This window comes from Balaenoptera borealis, assembly GCF_965194805.1.
Source record: "Balaenoptera borealis genome assembly, chromosome: 12".
Taxonomy (NCBI): Eukaryota; Metazoa; Chordata; class Mammalia; order Artiodactyla; family Balaenopteridae; genus Balaenoptera; species Balaenoptera borealis.
In genome coordinates, this window is record NC_138869.1 from 50,388,413 (window position 1) to 50,415,340 (window position 26,928).

Below are 26,928 nucleotides of genomic sequence, written 5' to 3' on the forward strand. Positions count from 1 at the left end.
GTCGGGGTCGGCGGGCGAGTGCGGGCCTGTACGCGGTGGCTGGGGCGGCCCGGCGCGAGCCCCGGATTGGCTGGGGCGACGTGCGCGGGCGGTGACTCCGCGTCCCCGGCTCTCACGTAGGAATCGCGTCAGAGGTGAGAGCTCGGTGACCGGGATTGCGCGGAGGACGCGGGCCGGGTATTGGCCCTTGGCCCGGCGGTACTTGAGATTACTCTCGCCCTTTTCCTCTCGGGACGCGGCGGCGGCAGCGAGCATCGCGAAGGCGGTGTCCCGAGCGCCGGCCGGGCGGGGCCGGGGATCAGGGGGTTCAACCGCGGCCGGTCCTTGGGGGGTTGCGGGTGAGGAGGGAGCACGTTCCTGCCTTCGGGGGCGCCGGCGGCGGTGGGGCGCTGGAGCCACTCCAAGCCCTGGCGGTTATCCGCCACGAACGTGCGCTGTCGGCCTCCCGGCTTGGCGCTTACACTGTAGTGGGAGGAAGCCACTCATTGCAAGCACAGGTGCCTCCACCTAGATCGGGGTGGTTTACCTGAGGAGAGAAGTGTCAGAGGCCCCTTGTGGCAGTGAACTTCCCGGGACAGAGCCCCTAATTTGTTCGTAGAGCAGTCGGTAACTACCTGGCGAATTAGTGCAAAGCATCAAGCGCTACCGTGGGGACTCTTTAACTAAACTAGAATCTCTGGATGTAACCACGGAACGAGGCAGACTGCCAAGTGCTTTATCCCACAGGTAGGAGCTCAGTGTCATAGGCTCAGGATTTTGAAAATCTTTTGTCTCATAATTGAGTTAAAACACTGGTAGGAAACATTCATGCTGAGTACGATAAATTAAAAACCCTTTACATTGGTCATGTGGAGTGCTTTCAGCTGCTTGAGGGCACGTATATTTGTCTGGTTCGTGCAGGCATCTCCTTGAACACTGTCTTTGAGCTCAGTAGGGCCTCAGTAATGCTAAAAGAAGTGACAACTGATGCAGTAGCTGGAGAGCTTAAAAGATAAGTAGGGGGCAATTCCTTGGCGGTTCAGTGGTTAGGACTCCACGCTTCCACTTCAGGGGGCACGGGTCGATCCCTGGTGGGGGAACTAAGATCCTGCATGCCGCGCAGTGCGGCCAAAAAAAAAATTGGAAAAAAAAAGATAAGTAGGAAGATCAGGAACTCATTTAGGTTAATTAAAGCGATAAAAGAGCCGGACAGATTTGAATATGAAAGTTATATGCATAAGTAAAGCAAGGGCTTCCCTGGTGGCGCAGTGGTTAAGAATCCGCCTGCCAATGCAGGGGATACGGATTTGAGCCCTGGTCTGGGAAGATCCCACATGCCACAGAGCAACTAAGCCCCTGCGCCACAAGTACTGAGCCCGCGTGCCACAGCTACTGAAGCCCGAGCACCTAGAGCCCGTGCTCCAAAACAAAGAGAAGCCACCTCAATGAGAAGCCTGTGCACCACAAGGAAGAGTAGCCTCCGCTCGCCACAGCTAGAGAAAGCCCGTGCGCAGCAACGAAGATCCAACGCAGCCAAAAATAAATAAATTAATTAAATAAAAAAAAAAAAAGTAAAGCAGAAGTCAAGTCCCTTGATTCTGGAAAAACAAAGGCTAACTGCAGCAGTGACCACAGCATGTTCATTCCTGAAGAGGATTTATATGAATCAAAATAATGTTAGCTAATTTGCTAATTTCCAGAGAATGAGATTTGGGGTCAGGCAGACCAGTGCTGGTCCCAGCTTAGCCACATACTAGCCATGACCTTGGGCTTCACTTTCTTCCTTTGTAAAGTGGGGATAACAGTAGTGGTGGTTAATGGGGAAATAAATGTGGAGCGTTAGCTATTAGTTTAAAAATTCCTATGCTATGCATTGTGCAGAAAGATGCAGACCCTGCCCTATTTGTGTAAGAAATGATCTCTTTCTGATCATATGTAGAAACCAAAATCTTGGTAAATGGTGATGATGCCTATCCGTATCAGATGATGCAGAAGTTTTTTTTAAAGATTGTTCTGCTGTATTTTATTCAGTATCATGTTACAAGAAAACAACAGTGACAGCTGATTGAACTATTAAATTTTTCATAAGACATTGGTGACAAATGTACAACATATATTATTCCATTCTTCTTACTTTGTGTCATTTCAAAGTATCATATTGATGCAGAAGACTTTAAAAAATTATTTGGGTTCTCATGTATTAAAGTAATCCACCTGTAATTTATAGGAAGGCAGCACAGGAAGTCTCTGACAGCTTTGCTAATTTCCCCTCTTTAGAGAGCCTCTGTAACTTCTCATGCTCCAAGTAGCTGTCCACACATGATCATATGCACTATAAGGGAAATGGGCTTCTAAACTCAGATTTGGGCTAAGGCTCAGCTTAAAGCTACACTATCTGGTTTTTGACATCCTTAAAAAAATACTGTGTGATCTTTGTGGAATTTTGTCTAAAACAAATATTAAAACTTTCGAGAAAATTGGTAATATCTATGACTATTTTCAAACTACAGTTGAGAGTCACAGTCAGCAAATACTGGACATGTATATTGTGCCCTGTACAGGACTCAGAAATTAGACTCAGTTCCTTCCCTGAAATAATTTATCATCTGATTAGGTCAAAGGAACAGGTATAGAAAAATATCAAAAGCAGTCTGTGATAAGTGCTTTGAATGGAAATCCAGGCAGATATCATAGTGAGTGAGCGGTTTCAAAGAAGGCTTCTTGGGACAGGGGCTTGAATGAGTGGGCTTTGAAGGATGACTAGCATGTAAATAAGTTGGAAGAGTATTCCAGAAAAAGGAAACAGTGGGCAGAGGAATAGAGGTAGACTATGGGATTGTAGTTCTGGCATGGAGGACAGTGAGTGGGGAAAAGGCAAAAATTTGTGACTAAAGCAGAGCCAGAGTAATGGAAAGTAGGCCTAAGCTCACAGGGGAGGACCTTAAACGCTAATCAAAGAACTTGGACAATATTATATTAGGTGGCCCTTGAAGGTTTTGGAGCAGGATGTTTCAAGAGCTGAGTGAATTTGAGGTACTTGGTAGTGAAGTTGAATGCATTAGAAAAGGACTGTCAACATTCCTCTGCCAGGAAACAAGGCTATTGAGTATGTAGCTCATTATATTCTTTATATTGAAGCCATATCCTGGGTCTTAAGGATAGGGAAGGCTGCTACATGCTGTAGTGTCATTCCTCTACCACCTTGACAAGGCCTGCTGCTTTAAAGTAGCAATAGTCCATACAGACCAGTCTCCAGGGAGAATTGACTAGGGTCCAGGACATCATAAAATTCCAGACTCCACAGCATGTCCGTAACTGAACATAATTATCTCTCTCTTCTCCTTCCCCCTGCTCTGGACACCCTTTCCTCATAATCCTGTACTTTCTCTTTAAATTCCCTGACTTGGTTGGTAGAACTGCTGTCCATCCCACTAAACGAACATGAAACCTGGGTAAATCCTTGATGCTACTCCTACTTTTGTGCACATGTAGCCAGTGACATGTGGGCAGATAACTGAATGACAAGGAGCCAGCCTTCTGATGATCGGTGGCAGAGGTGAGACTGTGCCTTCACTCTCATAGTACTGTGCTCTGACCAAACTGGCCCAGTGATGTTGAGAGGATCATTTATACAGGAAAGCACTTAAACAGATTAAATAAGGAAATACATTTACATCATTTTACGCTTGATGCAAGACTGTTTTCACTGACAATATTTTCCAACAAAAAGCTGTGTGGTTGTCACTGAAAAATGGATCTTGGATTCACTGAAGCTCCTCAGAATTCCTTTTTGTTCTTCCTGTTAGTTATTTGGGGGGGGGGGTGGGCACGGAACTTCTCTAACTGAGCTGAAGCCTTCCTGCCTCATTCCCTTGCTTTGGAGATAATTGGATTTGGAATTAACACAACCATCTCGTCTTAAAAATTTATATAATTTTATGTACACCTGAAACTAACACAACACTGTAAGTCAACTATACTCCAATAAAAATTAAAAAAAAGAAAACGGTAATGCAAATCATACAATGACCAAAAAATTTATATAATTTTATATCCTATATAATTTATTAAATGTGTCTTTTAGTAGAGAATGAGTAAGCAGAATTTGGTCTTTTAGTTTTATGTGGTTTATATCCTGATTTTAAAAATTAGAAAATTTGTCATCTTATATAAGCTATATAACTGAAAAGATCGACTTATTTTTATAATCTGTATTTGTACAGGTAATTTGACTAGATTGCGCAAAGAAAGAATTGATCACTGGAAGCAAAAGCTTTCTGTTCACCACAGGTGAACAGCTCTTACCACCACAAAGGATAAATCTGATTTTCCACCTGGGCTCCCCAGCTGGCTCCTGGTACTTGGTATGATGGAGAGTACCGTGGTTATGCATGAACGTTGGGTTACAAGCACCCTGGCATCAGAACCTCTGTTAAACATTTTCGCCCACAGCACCTGATGGTGTGCTGCACGTGGAAAATACTTGTTGACTCAAGACTATCTCTCTGCAGAGGTGAGTACCTGAGTTCAGGGACTCTAGCTGCATTTCAGCTACTGGGGCTGCAGTAGCTGGGCAGGGACTGTGGGCTCCTGTGGCTTCTTAATTCTCCTGATCACCCACCATTGACAGTCTCCCTTTCAGAACCCTCCTCTCCTCTCCCCCACTGCCTTGGATACTGATGGCCTCTCTGCTTCCCCCCACTCTATCTCTCCCAACAATGATTTAGGGCTATTTTTTTTTTTTAATTAATTAATTTATTTATTTTTGCTGTGTAGGGTCTTCGTCTCTGTGCGAGGGCCCCCTCTAGTTGCGGCAAGCGGGGGCCACTCTTCATCGCGGTGCGCGGGCCTCTCTTGTTGCGGAGCACAGGCTCCAGACGCGCAGGCTCAGTAGTTGTGGCTCACGGGCCCAGTTGCTCCGCGGCATGTGGGATCCTCCCAGACCAGGGCTCGAACCCGTGTCCCCTGCATTGGCAGGCAGATTCTCAACCACTGCGCCACCAGGGAAGCCCTAGGGCTATTTTTACAGCCTGCTAATTCTCTGAGAATGAGGTGCCTCTTATGGAAGGCACTGCCATACTCAATGGCACTGCAAATTGGTTTCTATTGACTGATCTCCAGGCCCTCCAAGTCATTTTGCCGTGACACTGATTGTGAGGCACCATCTGTTTGTCTTGATGGCTTAATGAATTGAGGTTTCATAAACATAGCCGACATCTAAATTAGATCCATATCTCAATAAGGACAGGATAATGGTCTCCTTTGCCAGAGATGGATGGACAGACAATTACTTCTATAACTCTGAGAGAAAAATGGATTATGCAGACAGACACTTCACCCAAATTGGTGGCCCTGAATTACTCTCCCTGTGCTGATGCTTTTGCTCAGGGACAGGAACCGGCCTACCCTGTTTCTGGAAAAACCGGAAAAGAAAGATTACGTGCCTGACCCAAGTTCACTCAGTGAATCAGCAGACAAGTGCTAGCCATCAAAGTCCGTCTGCTACTTTGTTTTATGAGATTCAGAAGAGTTTCTAGAATGATGAGTATTAAAATAACTGTAGAAAAAGTGACCTCATAACCTTGGCCTGTCGCCTAGTACAGTATGTCTGATTAGAGGGAAATGACAGGCCATGAGATGGCTAAGCATTAGGTGTCCTGCGCAGATCGTGATTTCTCCTGAAATTGTGTGAGTTGTTGCTTAAGGGCAGTTCGCTCTTTCCTTTAGCTGGGATCTGGAATCCTTGTGATCCGTGAGCTATAGTGAGAGTGTCCCTGGCCTGCCTCTTACCTGCAAGTATCTTACATCAGAAACAAGCAGCACCACATGCACCAAACAGCCTGCTGTACAACACCAGCACACGCTCAGCGCCTCCCATTCTCTGGGCACACTGCTACGTACTTGATGTACTCAAGTGATCATTAAAACAGCTCAATCAAGTAAATATTATCCCCATTTTACACATGAGGAAACTGAGGTTCAGCATGGTTAAGTAACTTGCTTATGTTTCCATAGAAGCAGAGGCAGGATTTGAATCCAGTCCTGTTTAGCTCATACTCTTTCTGGAAGGTTCCATTGCCTCTGTGCTTTCTTTTCCTTGCCTGTGCCTGGTCTTTCTCTTACCTTCCATTTCCCCTGTTAGAATCCCTATCAATCACAACTTTTGTTTTGAAATGTGTGTGTGTGTGTGTGTGTGTGGATGTAGGTATATATATGTATATATATATTCACAAACACATGCACTTTCATATCTGTATATCTATATTTATAGATATTACAGATATTTATAAATAGATAGAGGTATAAATAAATAAAATGAGGAAAGGTATACCCCTCAAATGTGTTTTTTTTTGAAAGGGGAATGTAATTTATTTATTTTTTTAAAAAATTTATTTTATTTATTTTTGGCTGTGTTGGGTCTTCGTCGCTGCGTGCAGGCTTTCTCTAGTTGCGGCGAGCGGGGGCTACTCTTCGTTGCGGTGCACGGGCTTCTCATTGTGGTGGCTTCTCTTGTTGCAGAGCACAGGCTCTAGGCGCGCAGGCTTCAGTAGTTGTGGCACATGGGCTCAGTATTTGTGGCTCATGGGCTCTAGAGCGCAGGCTCAGTAGTTGTGGCACACGGGCTTAGTTGCTCTGCGGCCTGTGGAATTTTCCCAGACCAGGTATCGAACCTGTGTCCCCTGCATTGGCAGGTGGATTCTTAACCATTGCACCACCAGGGAAGTCCCCCCTCAAATGTTAATGATGGTTTTATCTGAATATAGAATAATGATTTGTGATTTTCATTTTTTTCTCTGTGTTTTTCTTTTCTGTATTTATCAAACCAAATTTATCGTGATCAGAAAACACTTTTTAAAGTCTTTTGTATCCTTTCAACTTCATATGCCACTACCTTTGTAAATAAAATCTTTCCTGATCTTCAAGCTGATGCTGCCCCTTTTTCTGTTTCTTTTATTTTTTTTTTGCCCACGCCTTGCGGCTTGCAAGATCTTAGTTCCCCAACCAAGGACTGAACCCGGGCCACAGCAGTGAAAGTGTCAAGTCCTAATCACTGGACCACCAGGGAATTCCCTGATGCTACCCATTTTTCTTTTGAAACACACCCCCTTTCCCCAGCACTTTATATTTTGTTGAGTCATTTCTAGCATTTTGCTTTGTATTCTGTGTAACCTTAGTTTCTCGGGGCCCCACTCAGATATGAAGAGTCAGGGAAGCACACCTAATGATAAAAATGGTAACAGAAGAGTTATTACTCCAATCTGCTCCCATCAAGAAAGCTAGGATCTTCCTGCTATATCCACTATATGCCAGTCTTACATCTCTTTTCATCCCTGTGATCGTAGTAGCTGTGTCTCCTCCACATTGCTGTTCCCATGACATGAGTCAACTGTCATGCTCACTCTGGTGTTTATGCGTGATGCTGTCCCGTCTCCTATCACTTGGTGCTAAGCTACGCCCCATTATTCTATCAGGCCCCATACAGTCCAGGCTGAGCCTCTGTTCTTTTTCACTTTGTTGAAGTTGAGGAAGGACATCTCTTCCCACCCAGGTTGTGCTTTTTCAAGTACAACCCTTGTACAAGTTACCCCTTCCCCTTGTTTTCTTAATCTCTGATAAAACCTGTAGTGTGACAACTCTTATGTTTGAGTTTTTCTGTCTTACAGCACCCCTCCCCTACCCTCTTGTCTAGAGGAACTTGTACTAAGCTAAGTCAGGGGTCAGAGTAATCTGACCCAGTCCTTCCCTGTTCTCAGTCAAGGGCCCCGGACAGAAGGGCCCACAGCTGTGCTCTTGTGCTCCCTCCTCCCATTCTCCCTCTCTCTCTCTCTCTCTCATCTGAGAGATCAAGGTGTGGTTTCATTCTGTAACTTAATCAAGTGTCTTTGGGGCAGCCTGTTAGCCTTCATCTCACCAGTCATTGTCTTTCCAGGGAGGCCTATCTGGGGCTCCCAGAAATGGAAGCCTGGTGGCCTGCTCTGACATACGCAATGCTTGAGTAGACAAGCAGAACCAGCCCTCTTTGGGCTATCAGTCCACTGTGTCCTCTTCTAACCTCTCCATTAGCTTCTAAGACCCTTGGAGAGGAGCTGAGCACCATTCAGCTTTGTACACTCTGAAGCAACTGGCATAGTTACATAGGATGGCAAGAACTCCATTAAACTTATGCAGAATGAATTACTACAATCCATTGAATCTCGTGCTCTGCTTTTCTTCCTTAACATTATTGCAACAAATGATCAAATAAAAGTTAAAGTTTAGTTCCACTTTGTTCTATGCTAAGTATATCACACTGATTCCGATTATATCACTTATCTGAGTTTTAAAACATTGAAATGTAATTGACATACCATAAAATTCACCCCTTTACGGTGTACAATTCAGTGGTTTTTAATATATTCACAAAGTTGTATAACCGTCAGCTTTAATTCCAGACCAGCATTTTTATCATGCCAAATCTGGGTGATGATACACATTAACTATCACGCTCAGTCGCCCTCTGTCTCCCCCCAACCTCCCCCCCGGCCCAGGCAAGCAATCACTAATCTATTTTCTTTGTCTATGGATTTGCCTATTCTGGATATGTCATAAAAATGGAATCGGGAAGAGATATGGGAACATATGTATATGTATAACTGATTCACTTTGTTATAAAGCAGAAACTAACACACCATTGTAAAGCAATTATACTCCAATAAAGATGTTAAAAAAAAATGGAATCATATAATATGTGGACTTTTGTATCTTGTTTCTTTCACTTAGCACAGTGCTTTCAAGGTTCATCCATGTTGTAGCATGTATAGGTGTTTCATTCCTTTTTGATGGCTAAATAATATTCCAATGCACAGAGAGATATATATATATGTGTGTGTGTGTGTGTGTGTGTGTGTGTGTATGTATACACACATATATATGTACACACAAACCACATTTTGTTTATACATTCATCAATTGATGGACATTTGGATTGTTTCTACTTTTTGGCTATTATGAATAAAATTATTGGGAACAGTCATATACATGTTTTTTCTGTGGACATATATATAATTTCAATTTTCTTGGGTGTATATCTATACCTTGGTGGATCATATGGTAACTTTTATGTTTAACTTTTTTTTTTTGGCCATGGCACTTGGCTGTGGGATCTTAGTTCCCTGACAAGGGATTGAACCCACGCCCTAGGCAGTGAAAGCGCAGAGTTCTAACCACTGGACCACCAGGGAATTCCCCCATGTTTAACTTTTTAAGGAACTACCAAATTGTTTTCCAGAGGAGCAGTACCATTTTACATTCCCAGCAGCAATGAATGAGGGTTTCAATTTCTCCGCATCCTCATCCACACATATTATTGTTCATCTTTTTGATTATAGCTATCCCAGTGGGTGTAAAGAGGTATCTCATTGTGGTTTTGATTTTCATTTCCCTGACGCTAATAATGTTGAGTATGTTTTTATGTGCTCATTGGCCACTTGATGTTTCTTTGGAAAAGTGTCTATCCAGTTTATTGCATGCTTTTATCATGTCATAGGGTGTTGAAGATTGTCAAATGCTTTTTTCTGCATCTACTGAGATGATCATGTGGTTTATGTCTTTTATTGTAGTAATATGGTGTATTACATTGGTTGATTTTAATATGTTGGGCCAACCTTGCATTCGTGGAAAAAAATTCCAATTTATCATGGTGTGTAGTATATGTTGTTAGATTTGGTTTGCTGGTATTTTGTTGAATTGTTTGTGTGTGTGTGTGTGTGTGTGTGTGTGTGTGTGTGTGTGTGTGTGTGTGACTATATCCACAAGGGATATTGGTCTGCAGTTTTCTTTTCTTGTAATGTCTTTGTTGGATTTTGGTATCAGAGTAATAATGGTTCATAGAATGAGTTGGGAAGTGTTCCTTCCTCTTCTGTTTTTTGATAGATTTTGAAAGGATTGGTGGTAGTTCTTTAAATGTTTGGTAGAAGTCACCAGTGAAGCCATCGGATCATGGGCTTTTCTTTATGGGAAGTTTTTTGATTACTAATTCAATCCCTTTATTATAGGCCTATTCAGATTTTTTGTTTCCTTCTAAGACAGTTTTGGTAGTTTGTATGTTTCTAGAAATTTGTGCATTTCTTCTAAATTATCTAATTTGTTGGCGTACAATTGTTCATAGTACTCCCTTACAATCCTTTTTATTCCTTTTTTATAATCCGTCTTTTATTCCTGATTTTAGTGATTTGAGTCTTCTCCCTTTTTTTCCTTCTTCCTTTTTTTTTTTTCAATTTTGTCAATTTTGTTGATCTTTTCAAAGAACAACTTAAAATTTTTTTTTCTCTGTTGTATTTTTGTTCTCTCTTTCATTTATTTCTGCTCTAATATTTGTTTTGTCTTTCCTTCTGCTTGCTTTGTGTTTAGTTTGCTCTACTTTTTCTAGGGTATTAAGGTGGAAGGTTAATTCATTGATTTGAGGTCTTTTTTCTTTTTTAACATAGGCATTTACAGCTATACATTTCCTTCTAAGCATTGCTTTCACTGTATCCTATAAGTTTTTTGTATTTTGTTTTTGGTTTCTTTCATCTCAAAGTATTTTATAGTTTCCCTTGTGATTTCTTCTTTGACTCATTGGTTACTTAGGAATATGTTGTTTAATTTCCACATAATTGTGAATCCCCTAAATTTCCTTCTGTTGTTGATTTAATTTAATTCCATTGTGGTCAGAGAACATACTTTGTATGATTTCAGTTCTTTTAAATTTATTGAGACTTGTTTTACGGCCTAACATACGGTCTATCCTGAAGAATGCTCCATGTGCACTTGAGAAGAATGTGTACCCTGCTGTCATTGAGTGGAGTGTTCTATCCAAGTTTTTAGGCATTCACTTTCACCTGGTAAAAGGTCCAAAGGATTTCATCTGTCAAGTCTTTCTTCATCCATCTCACCAGCAAAAATGTACAATTTCTTCATTTGAACTTGTCACCCATAACTATGATATACAGATATGCCAACACCCATAACTGTGATATAACCTTTATTACAAGTCAGTCTTTCTACATGCTGATGTTATGGGTTTCTTTTGTGCAAGGACCAAGTCTTAAGTGTATCTCCATATCCCTGAATATGCAGTATTCATTAGTGACTTTAAAGCATGCCATTAAAAAGATGAGAGAATTTGGGGGTTATTGAATACCTTTTAAACATTGAGCCCTAGTCTGTATACTGTAGAGAGTAGAACAGGAAAAGAAAGGCAGGGCACTCTGCCTCTGGGGAACCTACAGCTTAGTTAAGAAGACAGTACATCTGCACGAGAAACCTTTAACACAGGATCTGACCAAGTGCCAGTACAAGGGCTCTAGGAGTTGGGCTTGTCCACTTTGTCTCTGTCTCTCTCTGTGCATGGGAAAGAGACTTACAGAGCTGTGAGGTTGGAACAACCCTCAGGACTCCTGATTCCCAGTTGTCAATCAGTGTGGAACCCTCTGGCAGCTGATCACCCAGCTTCCGCTTGGACACTCTCACCCACAGGGAGAAGGCCCACTAAGGACTTGATGATGGTTGTTTGCCAATTTTGGGTGGCAAGGGGAAATTGAATTGTTTTTTAGCTACCAAACACCCTTCAATCTTCCGCATAAAAGAAACTATAAGCCTGAAAGAATATATGTAAAGTCAATAAGGAAGGGAAAGAGCTCTAGTCAGAAGCTTTAATCTCAGTGGGATAGGTCACAGGATACTTACATTACATTTTGATGTCGGGTACGGAAAGTCAGATCAAGTTCATCCTGAGAAGGGTCACTTCTGGTGGAACCAAAATAAATTATTTTCTGAGGCCTATTATTTTCCCAGAGCCCACCTATATATTAATGTTCTGGGAAGGTCTGAGGCTACGAGATTTGGAGAGGTGAATTCATCCCACAGACCAGCTAGATATTTTATTCTGTCTAACTTAGGATTAAAGACCAATGATTTCAGGGGCTAATTAGGGTATTTCTGGAGGCTTCTTGTCAGGAATACAGTGTAGTAAGGACAGTTTTCAAGCCAGAATGTAAACTGTTTTCTCTAGAAACCTCTGAAAATAGAATTATATTAGAAAATAAAATTATATTATGAAGTACCTACAATTTTGGTGGTGCACACTAAATAAAACAGGAGGATGATATAAGGGCTGGCCCATAGTTGTGTGTAATATTTGACCAAATGAGTAATATCTTTGTTACAGTCTTCATGGTCCCATTTATTGACAGCTAGTCAGAACACTACTGGGCAGAACACTCCTGGGGGAGGGGAACATCAAGCCACCTGATATTGGAGAATTAGAGAAGGGACAGAGCCTGTCTGGGGGATAACAGACTTGAGCAGGGTGGAAGAATGGGCAAGCTTTGGATGGACAGAACGAGAGAAGAGATGAGGGTTGGTGAGAGGGCCACAGAGGCTCAATGTATAAGACATGTTACTTGACCAGTGCAAAGTACCTAGGAGGCTGTAAACCTGGGCTTTGGTAGAGGCAAGGCACAGGAAAATTGCTGTCTTTGTGTCCACATAGGTGTGTCAGGAGTCTTACAGCTTTTCAACAAGATCAGCTTACTAAGTGCACATAAGTCATCCATGTGACTGTGCTCTAGGCAATAGCACCTATTGAGTTGATGACTAAGGCAGTCTGTCTATGACTTACCAGAAATTCTCTTCCCAAGGAGGTCAGGGGAGAAAATGGGAGTGGTGGGCCAGGACTAATGGGCAATTCTGGGTGGGCCAGAGTGAGTCACCTTCCCCAATGCTAATACCAGAAGATCAGGCCAAGGACTTTTGTCTCTGCTGTTTTTTCTCTTCACCTTTTCCCCAAATCCTAGCTCTGTCAGCTCTTTCATCCTTTGACTTTTCTGATAGGGCCCTGGAGTTGGAACAGTTCTAACTTTACAGATAAAGGCCCTGAAGCCCAGAGAGGCCTTATTCCTACAAAACACCAATTTCAGAGTTGGGACTAGAAAGACCTCTTGACTACCAGCCCCCTGCACTTTGTCCTTTCACCACGTGGCTTTCCTCTTTGAGTCGTCTCTCCATTGTGTCAACTGAGAGGCAAAAGGGATACAGAACAGGACATGGCAGAAATTGAAGTGGTGTCCCTCAACTATAAGTTGCCCCAGGGAACATAAGGGGAGACAGGAGGAGTCTGGGGCAGAGGCCCATCTACCATGACCCTATTCTCCCTTCTTTTCTTCTGCAATGTAGTCCCTACGAGTAACAACATCTTGCTTTGAAATTTTGTCTGTGACTCCGCCACCCCTGACGATTTGGCATAGTCAGCGGGATATAGAGCAACACAGCAGAAGAACAGAGGTATGATGTAGGATGAAGCAGCAGGTGCCCAGCTCATGAGATCCCTGAATGTCTTACTTTTATGTTCTCCTCCCTTACCTTCCACTCCTGGTGATGCTGTACCTAAGGTCTGTCCCTGGGCTGGTTTACTTTTCAGAAAGGTTTTGTTTCTTCTGGCAAGCATCATAAATTAAACCTGTTGGTCTATCTGTTTGACCTGTGTTGTAACCCTCTCCTCTCAGATCCCTCTAAATCAGGTGTACTCTCTTTCCCTTTAGGTTAGATAAATGTTCTATGGATGCTTCTGTCTGGGTCAGGAAGGAAACTCCAGCATCTCTCCAGTCAGTTAATTTAAAACATTTTGGTCCCTGTTTTGTATAATTTGGAATTGGTTATACCAGAGATGGCCCAGAAGTTCCAAGACTGATCCTGGGACCATCATTTCCCGAAATGTTTAAGGCAAAACAAACAAACTCTCATCATTGCCAGACTGAGTCAGAGATCTGTGAGAAAACAAGGAAATTTCCACCCAGCAGAAGTGGCAAAACCTCATTAAGGCTATTGGTGAAATTCTTTTCTGGGAAGTCTTTTACGTACCTGTAAAAAGCTCCTGATAGCAAAAGATCAAGCCCTCCTACCTTTAGAGGTGTCCCAGTTGTCACTTAATGCCTCCTTATTCCAAATCCACCCTTCATTGCTTTGCTTGTGATATTAGAACATTTCTTCCTGTCAGCAGGCTCAGGGTTAAGTCTATCAGTAGGGGGTGCTGGAGGGCAAATTTCATCTGCATGAGTGGGTGGTTTCTTTATCTTCTGCCTACTAATACTCCAGTTGTGGGGCAGTCCTGCTTGCCAGTTAAGGCCCAAATATTGAAAATATCGTCAAGATATAATGAATATTAAATTATTAATGAGATATTTACATTCTTTTATTGTGCTAAGTCTTTGAAATCTAGTGTGTGCTTTATACTTGCACCACTTCTCAATTCGGACATTCAAGTGCTCAATAGCCACATATAGCCAGTGGCTACTGTATTGGACAGCACACCTCTAGAACATGGTTTGCCCACACATACTTAATGGGAGTGACACTTGCGGAGACAGTTTAAAAAAGAAACTGCATAAAAAATCTTAGACTTTATTCTGTAGCTTTATTGATCATATTAATATGGTATTTTTAAACCATTTTATTGTATTAGAATGAACATACTAGTGATTGTGTGTATTATTTTAGGAATCAAGATTTTCAGTATAAAAGAAAAGGAAGTACAATCACAGAATCAAGAATTTAAGTAGAAACACTGTTGAGCATTACTGTTGAGTTTGCTACTCAATCATGTTATTAACTCGTTTATTGGTGTCATGAAGAATACAGAAACTGTTAAAAATAGCAGTTAAGAGACATTTTCTGACTCAAAGGGAATATTAGTAGCATGAACCTATACGTTCTGCCCTTGAGTCAGAAGAAAACCATGTGAGCTATCCAAAATCCAGGACTTCCCTGGCAGTCCAATGGTTAGGACTCCACGCTCCCACTACAGGGGCCACAGGTTCGATCCCTGGTTGGGGAACTAAGATCCTGCATGCCGTGTGGCACGGCCAAAAAAAACCCCAAACATATATATATGTATATATATAAAATATCCAAAATCCAATTGGATCTAATTTTAAAGATCCTCAAGAGTTACATAGTCCTATGAATATGAAAGAATGCACAGTTCCATCAGGTCTTCAAGTTCAAGGGTCTCTAGAGATATTTATGTAAAGGTATTTACATATCTTAACATATGTACATTTATGTATCTTAAGATTTTGACACTGAGTCAAAAAATCAACATGGCTAAGAGCTGTGGACTTTTAGGGAGAAAAATGCGTAACATAAAACTTGAACCCAGGGAAGTGGACTAGATGATCACTCCCCTATTTATGTATTTAGGTATATATTTATGTATTAACTTTTTCTTTTATTTATTAATTAATTAATTTTAGGCTGCACTGGGTCTTCGTTGCTGTGCGCGGGCTTTCTCTAGTTGCGGCACATGGGAGCTACTCTTCATTGTGGTGCGCGGGCTCAGTAGTTGTGGCTCGCGGGCTCTAGAGCGCAGGCTCAGTAGTTGTGGTGCAAGAGCTTAGTTGCTCCGCGGCATGTGAGATCTTCCCGGACCAGGGCTCGAACCTGTGTCCCCTGCATTGGCAGGCGGATTCTTAACAACTGTGCCACCAGGGAAGCCCCAACGTTTTCTTTTTTCTCCTAGAGTATTTTAAAGAAAATCCAAGATATTGTGTATTATATTTATATTATGTTATGTTATATTATGTTATATTATATTATATTATATTATATTATATTATATTATATTATTTCACCCAGTTATTACCACTTTGACATTTTGGAGTCATTAACATAATCATATATAGAGTTTAGTGTTGCCCATGGGTTCTCAATAAGATTCTCAGCCTCCCAGCCCAACAGTCTGCTAGCAGACACTGGTATGGTAACGTCCTTCCTTAGGTGGGTAAACATCTTTTAATCTGGGAAGCTTCAGAATAAAGCATAGAAATATTTAAGGGAAGAGACCCATTAGCATTAATATTTTTTGTGTGTGAAGTAAGTAAGTGGCTTTACATATTTGATGCTTTATATATTTGTCACAGGAAGGGTGGGTTTGGTCTGGTAGAATGACAGCTTTGTAACTGGTTTGAAATGTTTGAGCAATATACATTTTTCTAAGGTGAAATCTTACTAAATTATTCTTAATATTGAGACATTTAAGAGACCTTTAGATTCCTAACATTTAAAGTTTAGTGTATGGGATTTATAAGTATGAATTTCTCCCCAGGAAAGCTTTGTTTATTATTTAAAGCAGTTGAAGTCCATAAAGGGAAGTGCTTGAGATGAAGCAGGCCATTGTGTGAATACATTTATAAGCTCCCTGTTCTGGTCTCTAGCCCCTTGTCACTTTCCAATGTAAGAACCACCGAAGAGCCTCTACAAAATGGGGCCCTGATACAGAAAAGGCTGCCCGCACACTAGCAGGTTCCTATCCTGTGCTACCTATTTATAGCCTCCACCAAGATGGGCAACCTGTGGTCGCAGGTCCCTCCTTCTCCTCCCTGCCTATCAAATGAAGGAGCATGATAGAATAAAAAATGGTAGGCTTGACCTGGGTTTTCCAATTTATTGTTTTTTTTCTTATGTGTACTGCCTTTCATCTGTCACCCAAAAAAGATGATCCAATCATTAGGAGTCGTCCACTGGATCTGAGTTGTTAGGCTTATTCTCTGGGTAGTGTGAGGCGACCCCTAGTGGAAGGCAGATGTTACCACAGTCAGAAGAACTCGAAAAATGCATTCCTGTCTGGGAAAAGATAGACTTGTATCTAAACTCAGACTAATGTTCTCATTTTATGGGACAACTTTTCAAACGTGTATACATTACAAACCACACATCCCTTCCAACTTCCAAAGCTCTGTTGAGCTAGAAGCAAAATTATGGCACTAAGGAAAACTAAATAAAACAGCAACAAGGGAGCTTTACATGGCCTGAAACCCTTCCAAGATCAAGATGAATTCTGACGCTGCAATTCTTCAATCTACCAGATCTCGAGACTCAAGCCATATCAACACTGTTATCTAGCTGGTTTTCCAGTAGTGTCACTCCAACCCTGAGAGCTTTCTTACTTGTCTTTTGCATTCTTTTTGTCAAGTACTCAGTTATGTCCTGGGTTCCTTTGCAGCCCAGGCTACCCTAGAATCCATATAGCATGCATGTTCTAGCAGGATACAGGGTCTATGAAAAGGAATTTCAATAAAGAACCTAGATGGAAAGAGCCCTATGATGTTCTCTTGGCCATCCCTATGGCTCTGTGAGGCTGTAGACCATCCTCAAGGATGCAAGGGTGACCAGCCACAACTACATCAAAACTGATAGCAAACAAGGTAAATCTGGATACAATTCATAGAGACCACCAAAGCCCTGGGAAGCTTTAGCCTAGAAAGAAAAGGGGGTTACTTTGTGGCATTCAAGATGCACTGAGTGAAGACCACAAAGTGTGGGACTGTGTGGAGATGCCAGATAAATACCCTCAGGTCCAGTGTGTGAAAGAGAAGACTGCCGGGCTAGTACTATAGGATTCTTAAGTCCTCACCTTGCTTACCACCATAGTTTACTGCTGCATATCAGGAGGGTCCCTCTTCCCTGCCCCTTTCCATCATAGCTTCTCCTTCAAATGTCTTTTTCAGTGGTGACCCATGACCACCTGGCAGTTGGTGCACAACAGACTTTAGCATTGTCTCTAAAGTTCTCTGATTGCTGCTTATTCCACGTTTGGGACACAGTGTGCTAAATGCTATAAAAATTTCCCTCACTTAAAGGCTACCTAAGTAAGACATGGATCCTCCCTGACATAGCATGTTTGCTGGTTAGCTGCTTTGTAATATAGAGAACTACTCACCTATAGGAACATTTGGTTTCATGTCCTTTTTCTAGTGCTAATCCTTGGAACTGGTTTGTTTGTTTTTTAACTTGCAAGGCCCATTGTAAAACCTGTGGGAATTCTAGAACAAGGCCTAATGCAACTAATGCCACTGGGGCTTCACAAACCAAGTTGTCTTTTGCCTCTGTAAAGGAAGAATAAAATAGCTCATGAACTTTAACTGTGGCTCAAGGTAGATAGAAAAAGATAACCTCTAAAATTAAAGAAGTATCCCAGGTTCTTCACTCCATAAGAGGAATAATCCTTCTATTGGTTCAGGTAGATCCTGGACATTGGTGGACAATTGTTAAAAGTTATTCATTACAAATTATCCTGGGACTTTCCTGGTGGCGCAGTGGTTAAGAATCTGCCTGCTAATGCAGGGGACATGGGTTGGATTCCTGGTCTGGGAGGATCCCACATGCCACAGAGCAACTAAGCCCGTGCGCCACAACTACTGAGCCTGCATGCCACAACTACTGAAGCCCGCGTGCTGTAGGGCCCACGTGCCGCAACTACTGAGCCCGCGTGTCGCAACTACTGAGCCCGCGTGCTGCAACTACTGAAGCTCACGTGCCTAGAGCCTGTGCCCTGCAATGAGAAGCCACCACAATGAGAAGCCCGCGCACCGCAACGGAGAGTAGCCCCCGCTTGCCGTAACTAGAGAAAGCCCACGTGCAGCAATGAAGACCCAACGCAGCCAAAAATTGAAAAAAAAATTTAATTATCCTGATTGCAAGATGAACTCTCTATGTATTTGTTATGCTACTTAGGGTTTGCTTGTCATGTTACATTAAACAAGTCTCCCTCCCAACTCTTAACTTTTTGAAAGGCCAAACAAATGGTTCTCTGAGGAGCAGAGAAACAAAGCCAAGACTGTGAAATTATTTATAGCCTGAAAGGGCATATTTGTAGGCTACCAAATATGTACTGTATGTAGATGGTACATCTATCAAAGAGAGGATACAGGGAGGAAAGCAGCCCCCATCATCCCTAGAACTTCATGCCATTTCTTCTGAAAGATAAACTCTGGATTAGCAGAAATCCTTAACTTTTGACTCTATGCACAGAAACTGTGGCCCTCCTTATATAGCTTCAGTGTTTTACTGGACATAAACTCTGACCTCTTTCAATATGTCCAATATCAGAACCCCCTTTCAAGTAATACCTTCTGAAGTTTTGGTAATATAGGTTCATTAATCACAGGCCTAAATGTAAAACCTGAAATTATAAAATTTCTAGAAGAAAGCATAGGAGGAAATCTCTGTGACCTGAGGGTAAGCAAAGATTTCTTAGATAAGACACGAAAAGCACAACCCATAAAAGAAAAAAATTGTTTGTACTCCACGAAAATTAAGCACTGCTGCTCTGGGGCTTCCCTGGTGGCGCGGTGGCTGAGAGTCTGCCTGCCAATGCAGGGGACGCGGGTTCGAGCCCTGGTCTGGGAAGATCCCACATGCCGCGGAGCAACTAGGCCCGTAAGCCACAACTACTGAGCCTGCACGTCTGGAGCCTGTGCTCCGCAACAAGAGAGGCCGCGATAGTGAGAGGCCCACGCACCGCGATGAAGAGTGGCCCCCGCTTGCCGCAACTGGAGAAAGCCCTCGCACAGAAACGGAGACCCAACGCAGCCAAAAATAAATAAATAAATAAATAAAAACAACAAACAACAAACAAACAAAAAAAGAACTACTGCTCTTCAAAAGACACTGTTACAATAATGAAAACACAAGTCACAAACTAGGAGAAAATATGTGCAAACCATATACCTGATAAAGAACTTATATCCAAGATAAACAGAGAGCCCTCCATACTCAGTAGTAAGAAAACAGCCTTTTTTTTTTTTTTTTTAATGGACGAAAGATTTGAAAAGACACTTCACGAAAGAAGATATATGGATGGCAAGTTGGCATCCATATATGTTCAATGTCATTAGTTCTTAAGGAAATGCAAATAAATACCACAATGAAATACTACTTCACACTTAGTAGAATGACTAAAAGTAAAGACTGACCAATCCAAGTACTTAGGGGATTGTGGAGCAATTAGAACTCGCATATTTTGCTGGTGGAGATGCAAAATGGTACAGCCACCTTGGAAAACGATTTGCCTGGTTTCTTACACAGCTAAACATATACTTACCATACAACCTAGCTGTTTCTTTCCTAGTTTTTACCCAGGAGAAATGAAAACCTATATTCACCCCAAAACCTGCATATGAATGTTTATAGCAGCTTTATTTGTAATCACAGAAAACTGGGAACAAACCAAATGTCCCTCAGCTGCAGAGTGGATAGACAAACTGGCATGTTGAATGGAATGTAATTTGGTACAATCACTTTGAAAAACTATTTGGCAGTATTTACCCAAGACAAACATATTCCCCAGCAACTGCACTCCTAGAGACACCCATGAGAAATGAGTAATATTTGCCAAAAGGCTTATACAAGGATGTTCATAGCAGTACTACTTGTAGTAATGGTGTAATAAAGAATCTGATTCTATTTTTTTTAGTACCTTATTTTATTTTATTATTTATTTATTTATTTATGTCTGTGTTGGGGTCTTCGTTGCTGTGCGCGGGCTTTCTCTAGTTGTGGCGAGCGGGGGCTACTCTTTGTTGCGGTGCATGGGCTTCTCATTGTGGTGGCTTCGCTTGTCGCAGAGCACAGGCTCTAGGCGAGCGGGCTTCAGTAGTTGTGGCTCATGGACTTCAGTAGTTGTGGCTCGCGGGCTCTAGAGCACAGGCTCAGTTAGTTGTGGCACATGGGCTTAGTTGCTCCGCGGCATGTGGAATCTTCCCAGACCAGGGCTCGAACGCGTGTCCCCCTGCATTGGCAGGTGGATTCTTAACCACTGCACCACCAGGGAAGCCCTCTGATTCTATTTTTGATGTTTGATCATGATAGCCTGCAAGCCCCATCACTCCCCTTTTCCTTTTTTTGCCCCACTCCTGGACATGCCAATAAGAAAACCCGGGTACTTGCTTCCTTGACATGAGTGGGATATTAAGACCACTCAAACTTCAGTCAGTGGGAGAGGGAGTCTTCTCCCCAACCACTGTAAAAACTAGAGCCACTTGCCCCTTCTGCTTAAGCCAAGCAGGCTGGTTTGAATGTGGGCCTTGCTCTCCCCAGAAAGCTTTGCTATGTTACTAATCTTTCAAATCCTCTTGTGAGTGTATTGCATCATTAGTCTCCAGCTCCAAACCAATTTTGGATGGGTGGAGGCATGGATACCATCCTCCAGGGAGCAACCACAAAGCAAACCCTAAACTGGACTCTATTCAAATGCCGACTCAACAATAAACAGACAAATAAATTATTGAATATTCACCCAATGGAACCTACAGGGCAATGAGAATAAATGAACTACAGTGGCATGTACTCTCACAAACATAATGTTGAGCAAAAGAAATCGAACACAAAAGAATATGTTCAATATGACTATGTTTAAATAAAGTTTAAAAACAGGCAAAACTAATCTATGATATTAAAAGTCAGGATAGTCACCACCATTCTAAGAGTAGTGGGTTACTGGAAAGGGGCACAGAGGGGGCACTCTTCTGCACGTCAGGCTCAATTAGGGTGGTTGGGGGCGGGAGCGGGGGGAGCGTCAGGAAGCAGGGGCTGGGTTGGGGGATGGTCCCAACTCCGAAATGTTCTGGCTCTGCTCCTGGTCCTGCTGACAGATTAAGAGTGTGAACTAGCTCCACCCAGTGGAAAAGTGTGGAAATGTATGTCAGTGTTTAAAGGAGGGTGACTGGCCCCTCCTGTGAGACACATAATGTCAGCCAATTTGGGGAGTGGGGTGCAGATTCTGGGCTCAGAAATGGGATAGAGTATCTAAGAAGGGTCTGAAGTTAGCCTTTCTGTCCTGCCACAGGGAGCTGGTCTCAGCCACACTGAGGCGGACAAATGACTTCTCTGACAGGAGAGGTGGGAAGCTGAGGGCTCCACTATCCCCAGGCTTTGTCTGCTTCACGAGGCAGTCTAGGCTGGGTTTGGATATCACCTTTATTCAGATGCTAGATGCTAACTCAGTAAGGTAAGTAGTAATCCCCATTATACAGATGAGGGAACTGAGGCCCAGGTAACTTGGTTTGTAAATGGCAGAATTAAGGTTTGAACTCAGATCTGTCTTGCTCCAAACCCAGCTCTTAACCTTTTTTTTGTACCGTGGCTTCCACTGGCTGTCTGGTGAAGCCTATGGGCCCATCTCAAAATAATGTTTTTAAAAGTATAAAATAAAACACATAAGATTACTGATCCTATTGAAATTGCCAAGAAATGCCAATCCTATTAAAATACAGATCTAAGATATTTTTTCCTACTGTGGCATGGTATATGCTATATATGTGTTTCTTTACTGATGTCTTAAATACAAGATATAGCAGTGAGTCTGAAAACGACCAGAATTTCCAGGAAATGATGAGTATAAATATTTTGAGATTGTCTGCTATAATAGTGATGTGAAATGAAACTATCAGTGACTTTACTGGTGACAAAGTCACAGGTCGAATTCCATTTGAAGGAAATGCTGAATTTCCATCAGAGGCCAGTGAAAATAAGGATGTAATCTTGTTCCCATTTAAGTTCAGAGACCTCCTGCATACTAGGCGTGGGTCCATTGGGAATCTGTGGACCCAGGTTAAGACCCCTTGATTCTATTGTCTCTGACTCATCTTCCCTACCCTTTGACTGTTCCCAGGGTTTACTGGAAACCAGCCTGTGAGCTGGAGACTTGCAGAGAGTGCTGGGCGTTTGTTAAATAACAAGGAGAGATCACAGGGCCCAAGAGACACTGAAGGCCTCCAATGCCTCAGACAGGCTGTTGGACGCAGAGATACACAGAAGAATAACATGTAGCCATCCTTTCAAGGCTCCCAGCCTGGTAGAGGCAGTGTCTCCAAGTAGTTTATGATTAACCTACAAATGAATTAAACAGGCAAGAAGTGAGTGCTTTGGGAATAGAGGAAGAACAATATTATGGGACGGGTAGTCCAGGAAGCTATCCTGTAAGAGGCAACACTAGGGCTGACATTAGGGATGGGCACCTTCAGAGGGGGGCAGTACAACACAGTAGTTAGGCACATAGGCTCTGCTGTTAGACGACCTGTGTTCAAAACCTGGCTCCATCACTTCCTAGCTATGGGCAAGTCTGCCTGATCTCTCCATACCTGCTTCCTCATCTGTAAAATGGAGTGACCCGAGAAATTCATAGGGCTGGTGTGAAGATTAAATGAGTTTAAATGTCGTTAGCCATGAAAATAGTGCTGATTATCATTGGAGAGGTGGACAGACAGAAGGACAAAGCCTTTCTACGGGTTAAGGACAGTTTGAACTATACAGAGGCTGGATTATTTTCTTGTGAAAAGAGCAGGGGAGGGAGGGCCACTAGCTCTATGATTTAACGTGGAACACAGAAGGCATGTTTTATTTTCATCACTGTGTTTTTGTTTTACTTTGCATCAGGGAATAACTCCAAACCTTTGATTTTACCAGTAGTACTCCATAAGACAAGGCTAGTGTGAGTATTTAAGTTTTAAAAAGTGATGAGTTGATTTAGAATATTCACACAATAATACATAGTACAGGTGGTATGGGATGTGGCAAAGAATGTGAAAGTAGTGGCAATGCCTGGTTTGAATCACTGGATTAGGAAATAGGAACCACCTTCACTTTACGGAATTTTATTTTATTTTATTTTTTAATTTATTGAAGTATAGTTGATTTACAATGTTGTGTTAATTTCTGCTGTACAGCAAAGTGATTAGTTGTATATACATACATATATATACACATATATATGTATGTGTATATATATATATATATACAATTCTTTTTCCTATTCTTTTCCATTATGGTTTATCACAGGGTATTGAATATAGTTCCCTGTGCTATACAGTAGGTCCTCGTTTATCTATAGTAGTTTGCATCTGCTAATCCCAAACTCCCAATCCAACCCCCCCCTTCCCTCTTGGCAACCATAAGTCTGTTCTCTATGTCCACTTTACAGAATTTTAGAGGCTCTCGTGGCCCAGCCCAACATTCTCTGCAGCCTTGAATGGGACATGGAGGCTGATGGTAAATACACAGTATTTAGGAGAAGCCTAGCATTACTGTCCACATCCTTTCATTTCTGGATACATTCAAGGGCAGTATTTCAAACTGTGGGTCACCGCCCAGAAGTGAGTTGTGAAATCAGTTAATGTGTCATGTCCAGCATTTAAGAAATGTGAAACAATAGAATTGAAAATATCAAAGCACATTATGGGTAGTCGGGGTAATTATTATTTTGTGTAACTTGTGCAGTGGACTGCTAGGTTAATGCTTTTCCTCCTGTGGGTTACAGGCAAAAGCATCTGCTCGGATGGAAACAGGCCTGGCTTCTGGTCCAAGTTCTGCTCCTGCCCTGCTGCCTAGTGGGGTGGTCCCCACACCCTCTGAGCCATGGAGGCAGATTAATTTTGCTGGGTGGTTAACGTGCTGTGTTATGTTCGGGGCTCTTATTTATTTGTTTGTTTGTTTGTTTATTAATTTTTGGCTGCATTGGGTCTTCGTTGCTACGCGCGGGCTTTCTCTAGTTGGGGCTACTCTTCGTTGTGGTGCGCGGGCTTCTCATTGCGGTGGCTCCTCTTGTTGTGGAGCACGGGCTCTAGGCGTGCAGGCTTCAGTAGTTGTGGCTCTCAGGCTCAGTAGTTGTGGCGCACGGGCTTAGTTTCTTAACCACTGTGCCACCAGGGAAGTCCCTATGTTCGGGGTTCTGATTTAGCCAAAGTGTTCTCCAGACCATTTATATGCCCAGGGCCCTCCACCTCCAAGGGACTGAGTTCTCTAGGAGACAGGCCTGGAATCAGGCCAAATAGGGCCCTGGTGCTTTTCACAGTCACATTCCTGAGATCATACAAATGTTCCTTTTTGCAGATTTTCAGCCCACACCCAGGGCTTCTGCTTCCAAACACTTCATCACATTTCCAATTACAGCATTTTATTATCTCATGGTTTCCTCATTTTATGGCTACACTTCCCACTGTGATATGTAATATCTGGGTGGAGCATATCCCCAACCTGAAGCAGCCTCTGTGTTGTTTTGCCTCACCTCTCCTGAGACCCACTGTCCTGTGGAACCTGAGGAGGCAGACTGGTCCTCTCTATATCTCAGGGGTTCATTCTCCTGGATTTGGTTCAGCAGTTTCCTCCCACTGATCCACCGCAGAGGTGGCTGGGTGGCAACTCAAGGGGACAATTCTTGGATGGAGTATATAGATAAATGTCTTAGCAGACCCAGAGACAGAGATTTGAGCTAAATTTTAGTTTGAACTATATAAAGTTGCCTTTTTTTTTTTTTTTTTTAATAAGGCAAAGAAGGTCAGCCATTGGCAATGTCATGTGGTTCAAGTAGTAGTTTATTTGGGAGATGGAGACACAGGCAGGATAGTAGGGAAGTGAGGCAGGGGAGGGAAGGTCACCTAAAGGATGTGTTATCAACCCAGTTACACCTGTGGGTAACTGGAGTGTAATCCCATTGGAGAAATTCAAGAAAACAGTATAGACCATACACCTGAGAGTTATTTCACCCAAAGGGCAAGGGATGTGGGCTATATGTGTAACAACTCACCACAGCCATTGGTTGAGGGCTCTTGAGGGAGCGGGAAGCGTTGGTTCCCTGGAACTTCTGGCCCAGTCATTGGTTGAGGGCTCTTGAGGTGGCGAGAGGCATTACTTCCCTGGAACTTCCGGCGTGCGGCACTGGTGGGCAGGGGTGAAACAGGCTTTGTTAGACAGAGCAAGCCCTCAGACAAAGCAGCGTGGGTGTTTTCAGTAGGGAGTCAGCCAGTGTACACTAAGTAGGTATAAGTGAGGGTAGAGTATAGGAGCACCAGCAACAGCACCTGCTGCAGGAGCTATGCCACTAGCTCTTGACCACAAACTCAAGTATATAAGAACATAGGATTATATTTTCTAGAACAACTTATTTTCTGTTTTGAGACTCCGATCCACAGGATAATGGAAAATAAATATCAGTCAGTGTGAGGGTCACCCTTTGCCCAGAATTGCATCAGGTCTGAGAGATTCAGTCAGTGCCAAGGCCCATGCCAAGCACCGTGCCACATGGTTCTCGGTAGAATCTGTCCATATGGGCCTCCACTTAGACGTCATTTCTTGCCTCCTTGTTGGTCACCAGCCCTATACATCCACACTCAGTATGGTCCGCCAGCACCTTCAGGCCTGGCAGTTCATTTTGTTGCTTCTATGCCAAGCTAGGGAATGGGATGGGGCTGCCTGTGGCCGTACTCACCTTGGACTCACCGTGTGCCATGTCTCTCTTCCCCTGGATTGCACAAACCCCAGGTCTCTGACCGGTAGGCAGAGCACAGGGTCAGTCTAGCGTCTAGATTGACGTGCTTCCCTCAGGCCTCTCATCATCTCCCCAGCCTGGGGAATATTATTTTAGTTTGATGTAGGATAGAAAGAGAACCTTAATTTCCTCAAACTCCTGTACTCTAAGGACAAGGAAAATTCAAAGATCTTTCCTAAGGTCTGGCTATTTGAGTGGAGGGAAAGTCAATAGGGGGAAACATCGATTAACGTTTCAAAAATGCCCCACCCTGCCATGACCAATGCAGTGTGACCACCGCCTCTTCCAGAGACGCTCCCTCTACTACTCTTTGCCCTCTGTGTTCATTATAGCTTGTAAAACGGAGGAGGCAAGTTGCCATTTTAAACAAGGCAGGAGTTCTTAACTTGGGGGCGCATGATATGACTCAGGGAAACCTGAATTTGGATAGGAAGAAAATTTACATTTTTATTTTCATTAACCTCTGACAAAATTAACATCTTTGATTATGAATGTAAGCAACAAAACAGTAATATTAGCAGGACCTTGTCACAGGTATCTTAAAATATCATTTATATTCATCACTGTCATGGTAGTTGTAAGATTTGTCACTAGATCTTTTTAAATGTGTCAATAATGAAATGCATATATTACTATATCATAAATGTGTTTTTAAAATACTTTAAGAACTGCATTTCAGAATAACTTTTTACATTTAAAAAAAATTATCTTAGCATAATTGTAGACTTGCATTTGCAAAAAATAATACAGAAAGATCCTGTATACCTTTCACCTAGTTTCTCCCAGTGTAACCTGTTGCAAAATTATTGTACATTGTCACAACCAGCAAATTG

At 42.6% G+C, this 26,928-nt stretch overlaps 1 protein-coding gene across 8 annotated transcripts in view; it reads left to right on the forward strand.

Annotated features, from left to right (window-relative positions):
- The window catches only part of ACKR2 (atypical chemokine receptor 2), a 73,844-nt gene that overhangs the window by 25,455 nt on the left and 21,461 nt on the right, over positions 1-26,928 (forward strand). For 3 of the 8 annotated variants that reach the window (XM_082348684.1, XM_082348685.1, XM_082348683.1), the window contains exons 1-2: positions 11-134; positions 4,203-4,492. The exons of 1 other annotated variant lie outside the window; for it this stretch is intronic. Coding sequence is in view for 1 of the 7 variants with exons in the window: in XM_082348683.1 (XP_082204809.1) it covers positions 4,438-4,492 (55 nt within the window). In the remaining 6 variants the exon portion in view is untranslated. Of the gene's footprint in view, positions 1-3; positions 135-4,202; positions 4,493-13,173; positions 13,282-26,928 lie in introns of those variants that run through there. 4 more of the 8 variants (XM_082348677.1, XM_082348679.1, XM_082348676.1 and 1 more) reach the window with 2 other exon arrangements.